At 37.0% G+C, this 20757-nt stretch overlaps 1 protein-coding gene across 6 annotated transcripts in view; it reads right to left on the bottom strand.

Moving 5' to 3' along the window:
* Nucleotides 1-20757, bottom strand: part of NF1 (neurofibromin 1) — a 237044-nt gene that overhangs the window by 191173 nt on the left and 25114 nt on the right. For all 6 annotated transcript variants that reach the window (XM_057714095.1, XM_057714098.1, XM_057714093.1 and 3 more), the window contains exon 2: nucleotides 705-848. In XM_057714095.1, the coding sequence (XP_057570078.1) occupies nucleotides 705-848 (144 nt within the window). The remainder of the gene's footprint in view (nucleotides 1-704; nucleotides 849-20757) is intronic.

Raw genomic sequence — 20757 nt, 5'->3', positions numbered from 1 at the left:
AAAGAAACATCCAGATCGGTTGTTTTGAATTGAGCATGAAGGAGATTTTAGATAGGATTTGACACAGAGGAACGAATCACCTGACAGACACAGGAGAAATAATATGTTCAAAGGTACAGAGAGAAAATAATTGGAGTACCTTGAAGTCTAGGGAATGTAAACAGATTTTATAAAACAGGAAAAAAAAGAAGCAATTATGAGCTTTTGACAGTGGAAAAACTTTGATGAAATTGTTCTTTGAGGAAAACTTTCGACACAGGTCCTCTACTATGGAATCTGTCACAGGTTACAGGAGGAAGGAAATAAAACAGTATCTTCACAAAAGCAATCTCATATTTTAGGACTACAAAGTCATATTTTATAATCTACTTAGGACTGGGACAATGTGATATGTAAATATTCAAATGAGAAGCTAAGGAAAAGATTTAAATAGATTACTATGGTCAATTCATATATGACAAAATCTCTATGAAATCCTAATTTCAGAAAAATGGAACAGCAGATACGGTCACAAATAAGACAAGTATCTAAGAAAAAGAATTAAAATCTACAAAGAAAGTTATAAGGTTACCTGTGCTCATCCACAAATTAAGATGAATGTTTATATCCAGCGTCCACAGAAAATGACTTCAAAATATGCCGCTCTAAATTTTAAAATCGAAAACAAACCAAATTCCCAGTAAAACAGTAATGCAAATACTTACCATATTGTTAACATTCTTTAAGATAGTGGTGAGGCCGCTTATAACCAAAGAAAACTTGTATTTGGAAATATTGATAAGACATTCCTTGTTGTGTTCGGTACTGACTTTGGTATGTGTGTTCTGCTGTCCTGTTTTTATTGGAAGCTGGGGAAAAAAAATGTTAGCTTACATTTTAAAATGACTAATAACTCTATTTCTCACTGAAAATTATGAGATTTTAGGAAAATTTTATCAACCACAATTACTTAATATTTGTATCTCAAGCTCCAATTTTTCATATATAAAGGAATTTATAGCAAATCTAAAATTCTTCAGAAATTTCAATTTTTTGCAGCTTTCTTTCTAGAAGTCACAAATCTCTATCTACAAAATTAAATCTTTACCCAGCACTATATAAGACAGAATGATGACTCACAGATACAGAGCTACTTCCTTGTAGCTAAAAATTATTTCAGAGAAAAATGTCTGCAATAAAACGCAATCTTTTTCCCTTATATACTGAACTCAAGCATTAAAAGAACAATAGACCAAGAAAACCTATGCCTTAGACCTCTAGTCAATAATGGCAAATAACTGCAGATTGTTCAGAAAAGAAAACAAACTGTATAGCCTAGAATATACATAGCAAGACTGACTCAGGTAAAATAATCACCCTCAGGTACACAGCTGAGGCAGTAACAAAACAAGAGAGAAATCTCATGGAGAAAAATATCCTTTAAGGGGGATATTATATTTATATTTCCTTCTATTTATCTGAGAACAAACTAAGTTACACCACCAAGAAGTTCATCTCCACTCTGTTTAAGAATAGCATTCTATACTGAAAGCATCACAAATATATTTACTGTTTAAATATTAAATCCTGCTAACACTAACAGAGAACACTGATGAGGTTCCTCCACAAAAAAAACAAACCTGAGTCCAGCTTCCTCATTTTTAAAATGGTGCAACAAAAGGTGGAAAGACACCAAGTAGCATTCCCAAGTTTGCTTAGTCAGTTAATAATGTGACTAATTTATGGTAAAGAAATACTAAATAAAAGAGGGAAGCATGGGTTTAGAGGATGGGGCAGAATAGAAGCTACAGAATTACATAATGTTAATTACAAAGATTATGGAGAGAAAAAAATCTGAAATACCAAAGAGTATTTTAGAAGATGGCAGAGGCTGCACCAAGAGGAAACTGTAATGTAAACTGTGGACTATGGGTGATTATGATGTGTCAATCTAGGTTCATCAATTGTAAGCAGTGTACCACTCTAGTGGGAGATGCTGACAGTGAGGAAGTCTGTGCATGTGTAGAGGCACAGGGCATAAGGGAAAACTCCACCTTCTCCTCAATTTTGCTGTGATTCTAAAACTGCTCTAAAAATAAACTATTAAAAATGCAAATAACTACCCATAAAATCTCTTACATTTGATATTAAGAAAGTTAAGCATTGTTAATATCCTTAAAAAGAGAGAGAGAGAGAGAAACACGATGGCAGTGGCTGCCATGTAGCTTGTGAATCTCCCCAAATCCCTCTGTGAGGGTTAATTTTATATATCAACTTGATTGGATCACAGAGTGCACAGATATTTGGCTAAACATTATTTCTGGGTGTGTCTCTGAAGGTGTTTCGAGATGAAATTAGCATTTGAATAGGTAGACTCCACAAAGCCTGTTTGCACCCCGTCCAATGTGCGTGGGCGTTAGCCAATCCAGTGAGGGTCCAAACAGAATAAAAACGGAGGAAGGAGGAAGAACTGGTCCCTTCTGCCTGCCTATTTGAGCTGAGACATTGATCTCCTGCCCTCGGTGATCCTGGTTCTCAGGCCTTCAGACCCTCTACCTTCCCTCTATCAGTTCTGTTTCTTTAGAGAACCTTGACTAATATAACCCCATAAAATAGCAAAGAAACCAGAATTGTAAAACCTACGCACAATATCTACATCAAAATTAGATGACAAGGCACCCCACAAAACCCAAAATACAACAAGCAGCTTTCAGCTACAAAACTGGTGTGGTATAAGCATCTGTGCAAGAGAGAGCAGAGGGAAGCAGAATGTTTGATGGATCTGACAAGAGGAAAATCCCCAAACTGTATTACATCCTCAATGAAAATTACAACCAGACAAGTTCAGAAGCTTAACTGAAACACAGGGGGGTTTTTTACACATGGCAATTGGCACATGTGTGCAAAAGGTCTACAATAAAGTCTGAAAAGAAGAAAGCATACTTTAAACCATCACTGTCTAATAGAACTTTCTATGGTTAGGATATTATAGTATATTAACAATAGTCATTAAAATAGCCACTAGCCATATATGGCTATTAAGCACTTGTTACGTGGCTAATGCAAATGAGGAATCAATGTTTAATTTTACTTAAATTTAACTTTAAGCAGCCATTGTACCAAATGGACAGCACAGTTCTAAACTAAAGAAACACTCCCTTTTAGGATGAAGCCCACACTGAGAAGAAACTGCTGAGATTCACTCCAAATTGAAAACAGTAAGAACAACAGCGACAAAAGGAAAAGATCCAGATAAAGGTAGAAAAGAGGAAGAAAGCCGAGGGAGCTCACAGAGAATGAGATATGTATTTGTTTAATTTCATGAAAGCAACAGAAGAACTCCAGAGCCATGAAGACAGAAAGCTATTCTGGCCTACATTTCTCTCCTACCAATTCAGAAAAACTAATTTCACATAAAAATTAGCAACAGAAAACACTGTCGTCAAATCATATGTCAAGTTATTTCGAGAAAAAAGAATAAGAGACAGAATAACACTGCAACAGAAAAGGAAAACATGCCAAAAAGATATGTTCACCAACAGATGAAGCTGTAAATTATTAATTCAAAATGAGCCAAGAGAAATTTTCTAAATGACTAAAGATATGAAATAACAAATTAGAATTACAAATAGAAATAAGTTGACAAAACTCAGGGAAGAATTAGAAAAAAAAAAGAAAAATCATTTCAGAAGTGAAGACCAACCAGAAGATAATAAAGAGTAAATAAAACAAAATATAATGCTTTAAGAGAAAAAGAAGATAAACAGGAGGAAAATTCTAATATAAAAAAAATGAGATGAGGATTTACAATAAAGTGATAGAGAAAATAGGCAAACAAGATCCAACATATGTATAATAGGAGTCCTCAAAGAAGGAAATCAAATCAATGGAGTAGAATGAATATTAGAAACTAGAATTCAAGAAAACGTTGACATTTTAAAAAAATACTTAAAACTATATATTTAAAGGGCATACTGCATACGTGGAAAAACTGACCCAGAATGACCAATACCAAGACATATTTTAGTAAAACTACTGACCTTCTGTGAACAGGAAAAAAAAAATCCTTTGAACATTCAGGAAGGAAGAGAAAGCCACTTACACAAAAAACAAAAATTAGACTGTCATCAGACTTTGACAATACTATATGCTAATAGAAAATGAAATAACATTTTAACATTTTCAAGAGGTGATAAAGTAAACCAAGGATTTTACTTGCTGGCAAACTGACTCCCAAGTACAAACACTCTGTTCTGAACTACCAGAACCCAGAAAATGTTGTCCCCTTGAGCTTTTCCTGAGGAATCTACTAAAGAATATGCTTCAGTCAACCAAAATAACAGGAGACAAATCTACATCACAAGGGACCATTAAATATAGATTTACTAAAAGAACTGAGAATAAATGATAATGATAAAACACACTATGTAACTGCTATATGTAATAATAGTACAGACACAGTACAATCATTAAAAATGGGGAGAGGGTAGTGAGAGTATACAAAAAGTAGGATGTTTCCTGATTACCTTATGGTACTAAGAGTAAAAATGTATTATTTTAAACCAAATGCTGGCTGAGAAGGAGACAAGAATAGGTTACTAGCTAATTTCAATATTGCTATAGAAGAAAACTACTATGTTAACAACTCCCCCTCCCAAAAAACGGAGGAAATTAGAGTACTATACAAAGGCATCGATATAAAAGTAACCAAAAGAACAAAAATACAAACTGCTGGTTTCTGCTGGGTGAGCAGCGGCACAAGTCCACCAGCAGACGCTTGGGTGAAAACCTACAGAGCAGGAGCTTCCCATGTGGCTCTCCTCAAACTTCTCCTTCACAGTCCCACTTCAATGGCTGGAAACAACTGGCTTCTCAGATTTCCCCTAAAAGCTCCAACTTGTCTACCCATTGCCACTGATTTAGAGGATCTGATTAGTGACTTCTTCTCTGATCCTCCAACTCCCTCTTCCAGATCTTTACTTCACGTGTCCTCTCAAAACTGCACATGGTCTAATTTCCAAAATAAGTCTCTTATCACAGTACACAATTGGCTTCCTTGACTGAACCCTAATACACAACCCTTCTGAAATACCAAAATATACACTGAGAGAGCAAATAACATAGACCACACAATTAAAAATGACTTAAATAAAAGACTTGTAAAGGTATAAATGTAACAAAAAATATGACAGAAATGAGTCTACATTCATCAAACTATGGAACAGTCTCCAGGATATATGTTTAAGTTAAAAAAACAGGGTGAAGAAAAGGGTATATAGTATGGTACCATTCATCTAAGAAGGGGGAGGAGAAACAAATACACACACATACGCACATACACATCTTCACATGTACAATAATAGAAGGATGAAATATAAAAACTTTTAAGGGGTTACCTTTAGGAAGTGAAAGAAAATAAAGTATACGTGTCAAGGATAGAATCTATATTCCCTGGTTTTTGTAGACTTTATTTTTAAATTAGGTAATTTATGTAAATATAAAATTAAATTAAAATTCTAAAAAATAAAACAGAATTCAAAAATAAACAAATGAACTGAAATTTGTATCCAAATTTTTAATGGCACTATCACAAAGAGAAGAATTATTCTAAGTTATTTTAAATCATATTAAGTTGACTATACATTCCTAACAGAATATACTCTAGGGACAAAAAGGTGAAGATAAATCTTGATCCTGTAGGTATTGTGGGATCAAGGAAATGAGTGATTAGGTGATATTTTAATTTTATCACTACTGGTGTCATTAAAAACTGGAACTCTCAGCATGGAAGAGGAATAGTAAAGTAAAAACCCTGTAGTCTTGAATGGGAAGTATCTATATCAATTCTTAATGTAGTTTATCTTGTATGAAGAAAATAAAATATATTTTTCTACCTATGTTTACTGAAAATGCCTAGAAACAATGTCCAACAATGACCAAGTAATGATCTTGAGATGCCATTTCCTGGTAAAAGGAATCCGGATTCCTTCAGAAAACGGCTGATTCCACGTTTGAGGCGAAAAAGTACATGATGAACCTGGAATATCTTGTCATACCAGATAGGAAAAAAGCTGCCAAAGAAAGCTATCAAAGGGTCGAGTCAAAAAGACTCAGGAATAAATTTTGGGGAGGCTCCCATTGATCAAAAATGAAATAATTTGAACATTTTTAAGCACAACAATTTTAATTTACTGAAACATCAAAATATGTTTTAATCCATACTTCTGCTTCCATGTACGGTAGAGTAATTCAGAGCAAAATAACACCTCCCTCCCCCAAACTCACACGCACACAAAAAGATAAAATACAAATATCAACTGTTTAAAGATTTTAGAGAGCTACTGAAGGAATGAGGACTAGAGAGGCTAAGTTTCCAAAAAAGGGTGAACTACGGAGAGGTAAGGTGATCTTCTGCAGCTGTTCCCCAACACCCCCCCGCCCCGCAACCCAGGGCATTTGCAGAATCTGGGCCAAAAAAAAAAGAGAGAGAGAGAGACTCAGAAATATGCCTTTCCCAAGCAAAGTTCCTCTACTGAGGGAAAGAGGAACCATCAGAGATTTTGGTTGTCACTGAGAGCTGGAATGACAAAACTGAAGACATGAGGGAGTCTCAAATGCATATATCCGTGGAAAAGGGTTAAAAAGCTAAGTCAAAAACTTCTGAAAAGTAGAATATAATTTCAAAATCTCTTAGCCTCAGAAGACAAAATAAGAACCTGCTAAAGAGAGAGGGACCCTAGTAAATACACCCAGTTCTTAATTATACAGCCTGGAGGGTAACATCCTAAATAAACAGGGGCAAACCACAGCAACTGGAACGTTTATACATTACAAATAGGAGTGTAAATCAGTAATTACTTTGGAAGACTGACCTTTTCTGTTAAAATGGAACATATACATATAGTCATCCCTCCAAATCTGCAGGAGATTGGTTCCAGGAGCCCAGAGGATACCAAAATTTGTGATACTCAAGTCCCTTATATAAAATGGCATAGTATTTGCACATAACCTACGCGCATCCTTACATATACTTTAAATCATCTCTAGATTACTTATAATACCTAACACGATATAAATGCCATAAATAGTTTAAAATACAATGCAAATGCTACGTAAATAGTTGCCAGTTGCTTGGCAAACTCAAGTTTTGCTTTTTGGAACTTTCTGGAAATGTTTTTCCCAAATATTTTTTATCTGCATTGGTTGAATCCACAGATGTGGAACCCACGGATATGGAGGGCCAACTATACTCAGCAACTTCACTAGGTATATACCCAAAGGAAATGTGTAAATATGTTCACCAAAAGATATGTTCAGCAATGTTTACAGCAGTGCTTTCACAATTTCCAAAAACTGGAAACACTCCAAATGTCTATCAACGGCAGAAATGGTTTTTAAAAAGGGTATATTCAAATGAAGAAAAACTCTGTAGCAATGGAAATAAATGACTTACAACTATAAGCTTAATTTCATAAATATAATACTGAGTGGAAGAAGTCAGAACAAAAGATCTCTTACTGTATGATCATTACACAAATTTCAAAAATATGCTAAATTCAAGTCAGGATAGTAGAGACCCTTGGAAAGAGCAAGTGATGACCAGAAGGAAAAGGAAGGAGAAGGAGGAACTCCTGGATTGCTAGAATTGGTTTATTTCCTGATCTGCCTACTGGTTACACTGATGTGTTTACTTGGCAAACATTTATTGAGCTGTATATTTACATACATTTGGCCATCTTTCCATACATATGAGTCAGCTGAAAGTTTGCTAAATATATACATATTTAAATTCATGAGTTAATGACACTAAAAAAAAAAAAACAACTGGTCACTCCTAGTGGATACACGGCAATTTTGGTAGACACTGAGGTGCTGCTCAGTCCCCCCTTCAGGGAATGATTTAACTGCTGGGATTGCTGTCAGTCAGCTCCTCAGGGATCGCCTCACCTGCAGGGAATGATCCTGCCCAGGTGAAACTCTTCCTGGGCAGCTCACATCCACTGACCAAGCGATATGGCAATGTAAAGGCCTGAACACCTCAGCCCAATTCTGGGAAACTTAAAAGGGCCATTCTAACTCCAGAGCTCCCCAAAGGGGTTGGCCAAATCTGATGCTGAGCCTGCACTGCACCATGAATTCTGCGTCTGCCCAATCCTCCTTCCTCTCAGGTGCTGATCCCAAGGGAACACCTTAATGAACATCCTGCACTAGGCTCTCAGGGCAGATGCAGCAGGTGCTAAGATGGGAATTTAAAGCTGGAAATGAAGGAGAAATAGTAACCTCAAAAACAACTGAACTGGAAGACTTACTAAACTGAGCTCTGCAAAAAAAATAACAAAAACCTGATTGACTGCCAATTAGAAGCTAAGTATGAAAGCCAGAAGGCCTCTCTGCAAGCACACAAAGATGCTTTCCTCTCCTCCAGCAGGAAGGCAAAGAAACCTAAGGACCAGAACCAGAATCATCAGCGTTGCTGGGCTCCAAAAGTTAAACTCCCAAACAAGGCAGGTCCGCTATACCAAGATCAGAGCTGTGGTTGGCAAAGAATAATAAGACTCTGACACATGTAATGGAAACATCTTGGTTGGTACCCCCAAAAATCTTTTATCTCCAAATTGCCCTGAACCCTCTAAGTCTACAGAAGTGGCCCATTACTGCTGACTAAGAGTACGCACTCCCCACACTTGTCTGAAGACAAATCAGAGGCCTCTCCCCTCCAAGACAACAGATGTCCCCTCAGGATTTGCCACCACCTCCCCTCCTGGCCAAAGAGGTGTGAGGAAATTTGAGGGGTGATGAAACTTCCTATATCTTGACCACAGTGAGGATTACATGAATGTGTGCATTTGTCAAAACTCAGAGTTAAACTAGTATAAATTCAAGTGAGAGTGTTACAACATTAGGGTATTAAATGTAACCCCTCTAGTAACCACAAAGAAAATAGCTGTAGAGATACAAAAAGGAAATGAGAAAGGAATTTAAACATTTCACTACAAAAAGTAAACACAAAAGAAGACACTAATGCAGGAAATGAGGGACCAAAAAAGCTAAAAGGCATATAAAAAACAAGTAGCATGATGACAGCAGCAAGTCCCCTCTTAGCAGTAATTACTTAAAATGTAATTAGATTAAACCCTCCAATCCAAAGACAGATTTGGCAGAATGGATAAAAAAACATATGACCCAACTATAAATTGCCTATAAGAGATTCAGTTGACAGCCAAAGACACAAATAGGTTGAGATGAAGGACTGGAAAAAAACATTCCATGCAAACAGGAATCAAAGGAGGGTATGCTATACTAATATAAGACAAAATAGACTTTAAATCAAAAAAAGTTATGAGACAAAGGAGGACATCATAAATTTATACAAGGTTCAATACAGCAAGAAGATAGATTATAAACATTTACACAGCAAATGACAGACCATCAAAATACATAAAGCAGAAACTGACAGAACTGAAGGGAGAAATAGACAGTTCTACAATAATAGTTGGAGACGTCAATACTCCACTCATAATAACGGAGAAAACAACCAGACAGAAGATAAGGTTCAATATATGAAAACTGATCAATGTGACACACCACATCAACAAAATGAAGGGAAAAAAAATCCCACATGATTATCTCGATGCAGAAAAAGCATTTGACAAAAGAAAAAAGAGGATGCACATAAAAGGGTATGTAATATAAATTTATGCCTTAATTTTTCAAAATCTGAGATCAGGGAAGAATTCTAACAAACACTTATTGAATAACCGCTATGTACCAGATAGCAATGTAGGTGCTATAAACACAAAGATGAATAAATGTACTCTCCGGGTACCAATAATTCTGAAATTATCCCCTAATCTCTCTTCTGTTCTCCCTCATTCTTGGACAATCTTGTGTATTCACTGACTATCCTGATGATTACTGCTATGATGACTGCTAATGACTAAGACCCAAGAGTCCCATTCGTTGGTGGACACACCCTGTATAATCCTCCTCCTTAAGAGTGAGAAGGACTTGCAAATATAAAGGGATATCCCTTTCATGACTGTTATATTACATGGCAAAAGGGACTTTGTAGATACTATCAAGGTCCCTAATTAGTTGACTTAATCAAAAGAAAGATTATCTCAGATGAGTCTGTCCTAACCAGGGAAGCCATAAGAGATCTGAAGCAGCAAAAATACTTTCTGTTGGGCTTGAAGAAACAAACTACCATGCTGTAGGGAAGGCCACATGGCAGGGAACAGCAAGAGGTGTCTTGGAGCTGAAGGCCTCAGTCCTACAACTGAGGACCTAAATTGTACCAACAACCACCGAGCTTGGAAGAGGACCCCAAGCATCAGATGAGATCACAGCCCTAACAAATACCCTGATTTCATCCTGGTGAGAACCTGAGCAGAGAACCCAGCAAACCAGTGCCCCAATTCCTGACCCATAGAAACTGTGAGATGATAATTTTGTATTGTTTTAAGCTACTATGTTTCCAACAGTTTGTAACACAGCAATGGAAAACTAATACAACTACCAAATCTATATGTTCAAATGTGTTATCCAAATGCCTATTTGGTATTTCCACATGGGTATCTTGTAGGCACTTCAAAGTCAGTGCTTCTAAAATTTAATTTATAATCTTCCTATCATGTTTCCTCAGATAGCAGGCTCATTGGGTCTCCAAACTTCACAACTTCACACTGAACACACACACACATATACACACAAATATTTATATATTTCATATATATTTTGGCCTCTACCTTTACTCTGCTATTTCTCAATTTGTTCAGAAAACAAGGAGGGAAGAAAAGTGTATTCAGGCCTCCGGGGCTCTCATACCAACACTAAAAGCTATGTAGAAGAAAAAGCAAGATGAGGGGCACTAAGTACCAAGATTTTATCAGATAAGGTGATCAGGGAGAGCTGTCTAGAGATGTGACATTTGAGCAGAGACCTAAATGAAGGGAATGGGAAGACCCATGCAAAGATCTAAAGAAGAGCATTCAAGGAAGCAGCAGCAGGTAAAACAGATCTAATGCTGGAATGAGTGTGGCACATTCAAAGCCTAGCAAAGAGGCCCTTGCGGCTAAGCTAAAGAGAACAAAAGAAGAACATACAGGGGATGAGGTCAGAGTGAGAAGCAGGGATAGGTTAGATCATGAAAAGCCTTGTGGGCCATTTTAAAAGCTTTGAATTTATTTTGAGGTTGATGGTGTGGCAGATTATGTTTTCCAAATACGGTCATAGTATCTCTCAACCCACATACTCTCCTACAAAAAGATCTTTCCATTCCCATATCAAAAAGTAGAGTCTACTTTTCCATTTTCTTGCAACTAGGGAGGTTCTGTGACTGTTCTGACCAATAAAATATGGCAAAAGGGACACTGTGCCAGTTCTAGACATAGCCCTTAATTGGTCTGACAGTTTTTCTTTCCTTCCTCCTTGGAGGCCATCAACCATATAAAAAGTGTGATTATTCTGAGACCACCATGCTGTGAAAAGCCCACGTGGAGAGATTCTGAAGAATGAGATGCCGTGTGGAGAGAGGGGCCGAGAAGCACTGAGGTGCCAGACATGTGACTGAAGAAGCTGTATTGGGAGGGATTCTCCAGCACCTTGTGGAACACTGTTGAATCCATCACGAATTCCTGACTCCCAAAACTGTGAGGAAAATAAACAGGCTGTTTTAAGCTATAAAGCTTTGGAATACTTTGTTATGCAGCAATAGGTAATGAAAAAGAGAGGGGAAGAAGATATTGAAGGGATGTAAACAAGGGAGCAATACGATCTGATTTATGTTTTTTAAAAGAGTCTTCTTGCTGCTGTATGTTAGAAGATAGCCTAGGAAAGAGAAAATGGTAGCTTAAATTAGGCTAATAAAAGTAGAGAAGTAGTGAGAAGATATTATAATAGATTTGGAAGATGGGGGCTTATTTAAAGTGGCAAGTTGTTTCTGAAGTTCACGTGAACTTGTGAGAAATTTGTGAGAATACCAAATAATTTTCTGAAAAACAAGAACCAGAGGAGACTTGCATTATCAGGTACTTAAGCATTCTATTCACTATTAAGCTCTTATAACAAAACCAATATAAGCATAAACTAATTACAGTCATAGAGCAGATATTAGTATGTACATAGAAAGTTAACATGATAAAGTTAATATTTCGGACTTCCCTGGTGGCACAGTGGTTAAGAATCCACCTGCCAATGCAGGGAACACGGGTTTGAGCCCTGGTCCGGGAAGGTCCCACAGCCGCAGAGCAACTAAACCCTTGTACCACAACGACTGAAGCCCGCACACCTAGAGCCCGCACGCCTAGAGCCTGTACCCTGCAACAGAGAAGCTACCGCACTGAGATGCCCACACACAACAAACAGTAGTCCCCACTTGCCACAACTAGAGAAAGCCCCCACACAGAAACAAAGACCCAACACAGCCAAATAAATAAATAAATCTTTAAAAAAAAAGTTAATGTTTCAAATCAGTGGTAAAAGAATGATTTCTCAATAGAACACTACCAGATTAACTGGCTATCCATCTTAAAAAAAAAAAAAAAAAACCAACTTATACCAAATTTTAAAATACATGCGTGTGTGTCTGTGTATGTGTGTCCGTGTGAGAGAGAGAGATTAAGAACCTAATGTGAAAAAAAGACAAAAAGTCATAAAACTATTAGGAAAAACATTAAAGAATAATCTCATAATATTTGGGTAGGACAGATTTTCCTAAACAAGACAAAATCCAGAAGCTATTTTAAAAAAAAACAAAATATTTACCTACATAGAAAAGTTTAAATCCTGCTTTAAAAAAGACACTACTGACAAAGGAAAAGATAGCTAACAAGAAGTAAAAGAATGTGCAACAACTAGCAATCAAAAGGTTTACATACTAATATAGCATAAGGTTATACTATACATTAATAAGACTATTCAATGGAAAAACTGAAAAAATATGAAGCAATTCACAGATGAGTAGTCAATAAACATATAAAAATGTGCTCATTTCACTACTAATTTAAAAAGTGCAAAATAAAATGCAACCATTTTTGTGACTACATTTTTCCAAAATAAGGTTAAATTCTATTGGAACACATAAGAAAGAAATGACTATGCCTGGAATGAGTATATTAAAAAAAAATTAAGATAAATTGTATTTGACAGGTAAAAATGAGTTAATTTTTTTTCTTTCTTTTACTTTTATAAGTTTCTCTTGCTTTCAATTGGCATGTATTACTTTCCCAACTGGGAAAAAAATAAACTCTTTTTTTGAACACTTCATACTACCTTACATAAAACTTTGGATATTACTGCAGAAATGTAAAGGGCCAAAACTACAAGAAGAAAAACAATAACCTTTTAACATGATCTGTATTAAACTGTTAGCTACTTAAGATAGAAGATTTCAACAAGTAAGGGGATTTAGCAAGAGAAGGCATAACATTAAGCAAAGCACTGTGAACAATGGATAATTTGTTCCTAGTTGCACTCAGAAAATTCTTCAAAAGGTCATAGGCTAAAATCTTTGCCTCTGCATACATTTTAACCAGTTTCTAAAAGGGCCCTCAGACCATGATGGGGTTGGGGATGACATTAAAATTCACTTAATATAACTCTTCATCTAAATGAGAGAAAAAGCAAAGAAATAAGATCATACTGGGGGGATGAAATCATGCTATGAAAAAACAGACAAATCAGCTCTAGATACCAAGTAACAAACATAAACAGGAAAATGTATCAAACGTTTATACTGGTTATATAACACATTTCCCAAAGTGGACTCTGCCCCAGTGGATTGCAATATGACTTTATATGGCACCTAATGAACTTTAAAATATTTAAGTTTTTCATTCATTTTAACATGTGATATAAAAAAATAAAATTAGCACTATGATTACAAAGACACTATTCCTTTGACAAGGCTAAGTGAAAAGGTAAGCCAACAAAGTTAAGCTAAGTAAAGGACACAGGATATAGCTAAACTAATAGTACATTAATGATTAAAGGTAGGAAAATACTGTAATAACATTCTGAAATTTAATACTGAGCTCATAAAACAGATTATTAGATAATTAACTGGGTTTTTTTTTAATGGACGTTATAAGACTATACGGACACTCGGGGCAAGGAGATCAACATGGAGCCAAATCAATTTTACAAAGAAGTGAATTCTGACATCATTCTTCCCTAAATACTTCTTGCTTTTAGTTTCTTCCCTTCCTACTATTCTGAACTTACAGACTACACAAGTTTTTCCATACGTAGAAGTCTCTGATTCACAAATAAAGAATCTATTTATACCAGTAGTCCCAAATACTAATGAAGTTCCAAAAGCAGATTCCCAAATGCCCTTTCCAGATTCTCCAGATACCTACTACCAAGGCAGGGGAAGATTTGTTTCTGTCAAACATAAACTTGGATCACATTGTGCCCGTAAAATATGCTGGCTTTCTTTCCCTTCCTCTCCCTTCCCTTCAGTAAATAATTCAGTATAAAAGCCATTAGGAGGGGTAGAGCAAGGTAGGCATCTGTGTGTGTTTGGGGGAGGAGATGTAGGAGTCAGAGCAGAATGAGTAAGGCATTCGTACAGAGGAAAAGGAGCAGGAGCAGGGTGAAGAGAGTGTCCACATGTGGAAGGCAGCCCAGCAGAGGGTGTCAGAGCATGAATGGAGTAAGGAAAGACTCCCGTAAGAGGGTAGCCAGGCACAGAATGTTAGAATCTAAGCAGCATGAGAAGGATATCTACATGGCAGAGCAGGCCACGTAAGGTGTCAGAGCTGAAATGGGATAAGGAGGGTGTTCACAAGGAGAATAGCCCAAAGCTGGGTCTCAAAGCCTGAGAGAGACTGAGAGACAAGAGAGTGGGGCACAGCAAGGGGTGTTGGACTGTGCTGGGCTTCTGCATGATGAGGGAGGAGGTGTTCTAGCAGAGAGTCTGAGCCGGGTAAGAAGGATGTCCATGTAGGGAAGCAGCATAGGATAGGGAATGTGAGCTTAAGCAAGGTAAGGAGGGCACCCACGTAAGGTGGGGGTGGGGGTTCGAAAATAAGGGGTGTTGGAGCCCAAGGGGAGTGCAGTGGGGCAGGGGGGCATCTGTGTTTGGGAGCAAGTGGTGATAGGGAATGACAGTGATGGGAGATTGGTTACATAAAAAGGGGACTAATCAAAGAAGCAAATATGCTAAGAATAATTAGAGCCACATTTCTGTCAGAGAAAGAAGTTATAAACAAAGAAAGGAAGAAAACTACAAAGAACTCTCATGTTGAAATAAAATCTGAGGCAGTTATAAACACAGAGTTTTCGATATACAGATATGGAAATAAATATTGATATAAATATGTACACATACATATATCTGGAATGTGTGGATAGGAATACATCTATCTCCTAACTCTGTCCACTAAGAAGACTTAGAAACAATGACAACTCAGTAGTAATGAGTCCACCTAGAGCCTATATTTTGGTTTCTAAAAACCATGCTCCTCTCAAAGGAAGCACGGCTCCTAGGAGAAACAGCTGGTGATTCCAGCTCTGAAACACAAAGAAGATCCAGAGAAGTCTGGAACAATTTGTTACATCAGAAAGAAAGGAAATGCTCAAAGAATGATGGAGACATGTCAAAGGGACACAGATGCCAGACTAAGGGCCTCTCACTGGCCAAATCTGGGATAACCTGAGCATAAAAATAAGATAAAACATATTTAGTCTGTATTCATAGGAATCCTTGAATAAACTAAAAGCTTGATGAAGAATAGGATATTTACATCATTTCTAAACACTCCCATACAATGTATGTGTTTATGAGGGTAAAGAGTAATTCTAAAAAAAAAAAAAAAAATCTAAAAAAAAAAAAGAGTAATTCTATAATGAAGAAGTTCGGCTCATCATCTTAATCAAGTTATTAAAGTTGGCATCCTTAGGGGACTGGGATGGGGAGGGTGGGGGGGACTCGCGGGGGGGGAGTCAAGGAAGGGAGGGAATACGGGGATATGTGTATAAAAACGGATGATTGAACTTTGTGTACCCCCCAAAAAAAATAAATAAAAAAAATAAAAAATAAAAATAAATAAAAATAAAGTTGGCATCATCAGTAGCTAGACAATCTAAATTGTGTCACCTGATAGGCTATAGTAAGGACACAGCACTGCACCTGAGATATTCCTATCAAATATGTATAACATAAACCTAGAAATGAGGAAACGTTAACAAATCCAAATGGAGGAACAGACTACAAAATAACCAGATTATATACTCTTCCAAAGTGTCCAAGTCATTAAAGTCAAAGAAATACTGTTCCAGAATGAAAGAGACAGAAAAGATGTAACAACGAAATGTAACATGATTCTGGACTGGATCCTTCCAATATAAAGGACATTACTGGGACAAATATAAAACTTGAATGGGGCCTGAGAATTAGGTGGTAGTAATAAGGCATCAGTGTTAATTTCCTGATTTTTATACATGTATTATGGGTAATGTATTAACATTTTAATTTGTAGGAAAGGCAGTGAAGTGTTCAGGGGTGATAGGACATCTTACCAGCAACTTACACTCAAATGGTTCAGGATAAAAATTCTTTGTACTCTACTGGCAGCTTTTCTGTAAGTTTATGATTGCTTCAAGATTTTTAAAAAAGATTTAAAAATTCTGATTAAGTTCTGATTCAATACAGGCTAAACTTCAGGTTTTGGGGGGGGTAGTAGTTTATAGGGTAGGAGGAGAACCTAGTACTCTTTACAGCAGCATCTCCATAGGGGACAAGCATCTGAATTCTGCATAGAGTTACAAATGAAGTGTCAGCACATAACCTATTCACAGGTTGAGGGCCCTTAGTAATAATTCAGCTTTCTGAAGAAAAGTACCTCTGAAAGCTACAAAATAATTCTGCTCCTAAACTCAAACAAAAATCTCCTGGCTCTTAATTTAATTTATGGAGACGACCCATGTACTCTATCCGTAAATGCTAAAGCCCGGCAATCATTTATTTTTTAATAAAACATATAATAACCACATACAAGTAAAATCAAATATGCCTACAAATAATACCTTTTATTTACCTTATTCACTTTTCCTTAAAGACTTAAAACCACAATATTAGCATTATTATTATACACATGAGGAAAACCATAAATTTCTCTACAGCAGGACAACCAAACTAAGTCAGAATTGAATCACATATAACATGCCCCAACATACCCCCATCTGTGATGGGCCTTTCCCAACATGCAATGTGTATCTGCATTACACATTAACCAGGCCTCCTCTAGGCTGGAGGATATAATCAACCTTTGAGAAAAATGGTTCCTTTCTTCTGACACCAGCATTGTAATTTTAAGATTAATAGTTCTTTCTCATCCTATACAGGGGGTCACACTGACTTAAAGGCTAGCTCTGAACATGCATACCTGACCAAAACATCTCTGATGAACTTTATGTATAATATGATCCCTAATTCTTTGTCTCAAAAACGCATAAAACTGCATGTCTAGCTCCTAACAGGTAGACCCTCAGAAAGCTTCTGAGAGTCTGTCTCCTGGGTTATGATCCTCAGTTTGGCTTGAATAAAATTCACTTTTTTTTTTCTGAGCTTGATTGTTAATCAAATTTTCATCTACATGCATTATTATAAGAGACAGATTTATAATCTAACAGGATCTACAATCTATAAGTATCTAACCCAATTTTCTCTAGTACCCCCAACTTTAAGTTGAAAGTACAAAACACAACTATTATTTTCTGAATAAATCTGAGAAATATTAAGGACAAGGAAGGCAAAGTGGGAAAAGTGAAAAAAAAGAGAATAGCAAAAATGCCAAACTAACAAGCTCAGAAATATGAGAACTCTCAATTTACAACAGAAACAATGTACAAATATTAATCAAGTTCTAGTTTAATTAACCTACACTTCTAAATCCATTTGATACACTGGGCTGGAAGAAGCTGACCCCACTGACTGTGTGTCTGAAATGGCTGTCAGTCTCTGAGATGGCTCCCAATGAGCCACACCTCCTCATATTCACACCTCCCACACTGTTGGTCATTCTAACCACTAGAATACAGCAGACCCAGGCGTGATGAGGTCTGTCTTCTGGTATTAGGTTATCAAGACAGAGGATTTCATCTCCAACTGGGTTTTCTCCACCCCCGTACCCCCCTAACCCTTCCTCATCACTTGTTCTAGAGAAAGCCAAGAGCCATGTCATGAGGACACTCAGGTGGCCTACGGAGAAGTCCACATGGCAAAGAACTAAGGCCTCCTGCCAACAATCAGGGGAGTGAACTCAGTAGCACATCCTCCCACCAATCTTTCAGATGCCTGCAACCCCAGCCAGCAGCTTGACTGCAACCTCAAGAGAGACACTGAACCAGAGTCACCCAGCTAAGCCATTCTCATATTCTGGACCCACAGAAACTGTGAGATAATAAATGTCTGTTGTTTTAACATACTAAGTTTTGAGGTAATTTGTTTCACAGCAATAGATAATTAATACATTGTAGGTCTAAGTGCTGAAGGGCTAAAGAGCACCAATTACAGTCCCCCAAGAGAAGAAAAATAAAGACTTTGTCCTAACAGATCCTTGCTGACTGCCGAAAAGGTACTCAAAACATATGAAAAGGATAATATTTAAATTCTAATCAAAAAGCCATTTACAATTCCCTTGAAGGAACACCACCAAACAAATGCCTTAGTTAAGGAAAAAAGTAGAGTATTTCTTGTATCTGAAATCACATATCCTTCCTAGCTTCTAGGTTACCTGGAACTCCTAGTACCCATTGCAGAGGTTTTTTTTTTTTGAAGACTAAGCACTTTCTATGTGTCAGACACTATGCGGGGTGCTGAAGATATAACTGTTAAGAAATTAGGCACGATCTCTGCCCTAGCAATACTTTTCAAGAACCAAAATTTCTATACAAGGGATTTTTTTTTAGGATTAATTGATTCTATGTATATACTGTTTTATTGTACTGTTAACACAAAACTTTTATTTTTATAACAAATGCTAAAAATCTAATGTCTTCTATTTGATCATCCAATATAATAATATTCCTACAAATAATATAATTACTAGTTAACACGTATTAAGCACAAGTACTAGGCACTAAACACGTTCTACACCTCATTTAATTTCACAATTATTATTATCCTGATTAAGATCTTTAGTCTCATTCTTTGCCACGCTCTTCTCATTTTCCCACCACTTTCCTGATTCATACTTTCAGAGATGCCATTCCTGAACCCCAGAGCAGGTCTCCCATATATGAATGCTCTGTGAGCCTCCAACTGTAATTAAATAACCAGATGATAAGTTGTTTAATATCCATCCTTATGCAAGAATGCAAGTCCCATGGGAGTAGGGAAGTAGCTTTCTTGTAACCTACTTTATTCCCTGAGGTTAGGAGTTTTAAAAGGCAATTAATAAATGCTTGCTGAATAAAAGAATGAACTAGTGTGTTACACTGACTCGCCTATCTCCCTTAACAATAACCTCTTTATTATGCGGTGTTCCTCAAACTATGGTCCAAGAACAACAGGTGGTCCCTGCTAGTCTATCACCCCATCTATAGATAGTTAGGGGACTTGAGAGGAAAAAAAAACAACTGTTTCCTTCATCTATATTTTACAAATCTGAACCATAAAATAGTATTTCCACAATAATCCTATTACTTCCTAGTTGAATGAAAACTTTCACACCATAAACCACCAGACCCCTTCGTCTGACTCTCAGAATCCTGGAACCAGACACATACCTTCCCAGGTAAGCAACTGGGCAGTATTTTCCTGGAGAAACTGAATGCGCATAGAAAATACCTGCTTTTGGAGGGCTTCCAACAATGAAGCTAACTGGCCACCAACTCACCCTATAGTAAAGGCAATAATGTGCATGAGCTTCCAATTGTCTCACATTTAAGAATAAACATGTGAAGTGAGAACAGTCAACCTAGAATCACCAGGCACAAAGAAGGGCTTGTCAGCATGAAAGAAGGGGAACCAAGTCAACAACACACAAATTAATTTTTAGAAGAAAAAACAAACAAAAAACAATGCAAGAATGAGAAGAAAACTTAACACACACAAAGTGAGAATAAAAAATAAAGAACATTGGCAAAGTTAAATATGACAGTGTGTCATGAGCCCCCAAGACCACTCCCAGGTTTGGTAGTATGCTAGAAGGACTCACAGGACTTGACCTACAGTCACATTCACAGCTATGATTCATTACAGCAAAAGGATACAAAGCAAAATCAGTGAAAGGAAAAGGTACAAAGTCCAGAGGAAACCAGATGAAAGCCTCTAAGGGTCTTCTCCCAGTAGAGACAGAGAGGGGACACTAAATTCCTCCAGTAATGGGTTGTGACAACACATGTGACATACTGTCTACCAGGTAAGTTCATTAGAGACCCAGTGCTCAGAGTTTTTATTGGGGGTACCTTCTGCCTAGCTATACCAAAGTTACAGATACCCAGATGGAAAGCAGATGCTCAGCATAAATCATGTTAGAACAGTTTAAGCACAGTGAACCACTCTTACTGAGGAATGGTGGGAACCCTTCCAAAATCAAGGTCCCAGACACCAGCCAAGGGCCAACCTTTCAAGAACTTTCTAAGGGTAACAGTCTCAGGCCTGCTATGTTAACTCTGCACAAACAGACAAAATAAAAAGTTAAAGAGTTGGAAGATAAAGTCAAGCCCCTCTCCAGGAAAAAGAACAAAAGAAAACACTATGAGAGGAAAACAGTTTTAAAGATCACATCATCAATCAATTCCAAAATGTGAAAAAGCAGGGGAAGGAAA

This window comes from Hippopotamus amphibius, chromosome 17 (genome assembly GCF_030028045.1).
Source record: "Hippopotamus amphibius kiboko isolate mHipAmp2 chromosome 17, mHipAmp2.hap2, whole genome shotgun sequence".
Classification (NCBI taxonomy): Eukaryota; Metazoa; Chordata; class Mammalia; order Artiodactyla; family Hippopotamidae; genus Hippopotamus; species Hippopotamus amphibius.
Note: the sequence above shows the minus strand (reverse complement) of the source record. Positions and strands in the feature narration are given on the sequence as shown.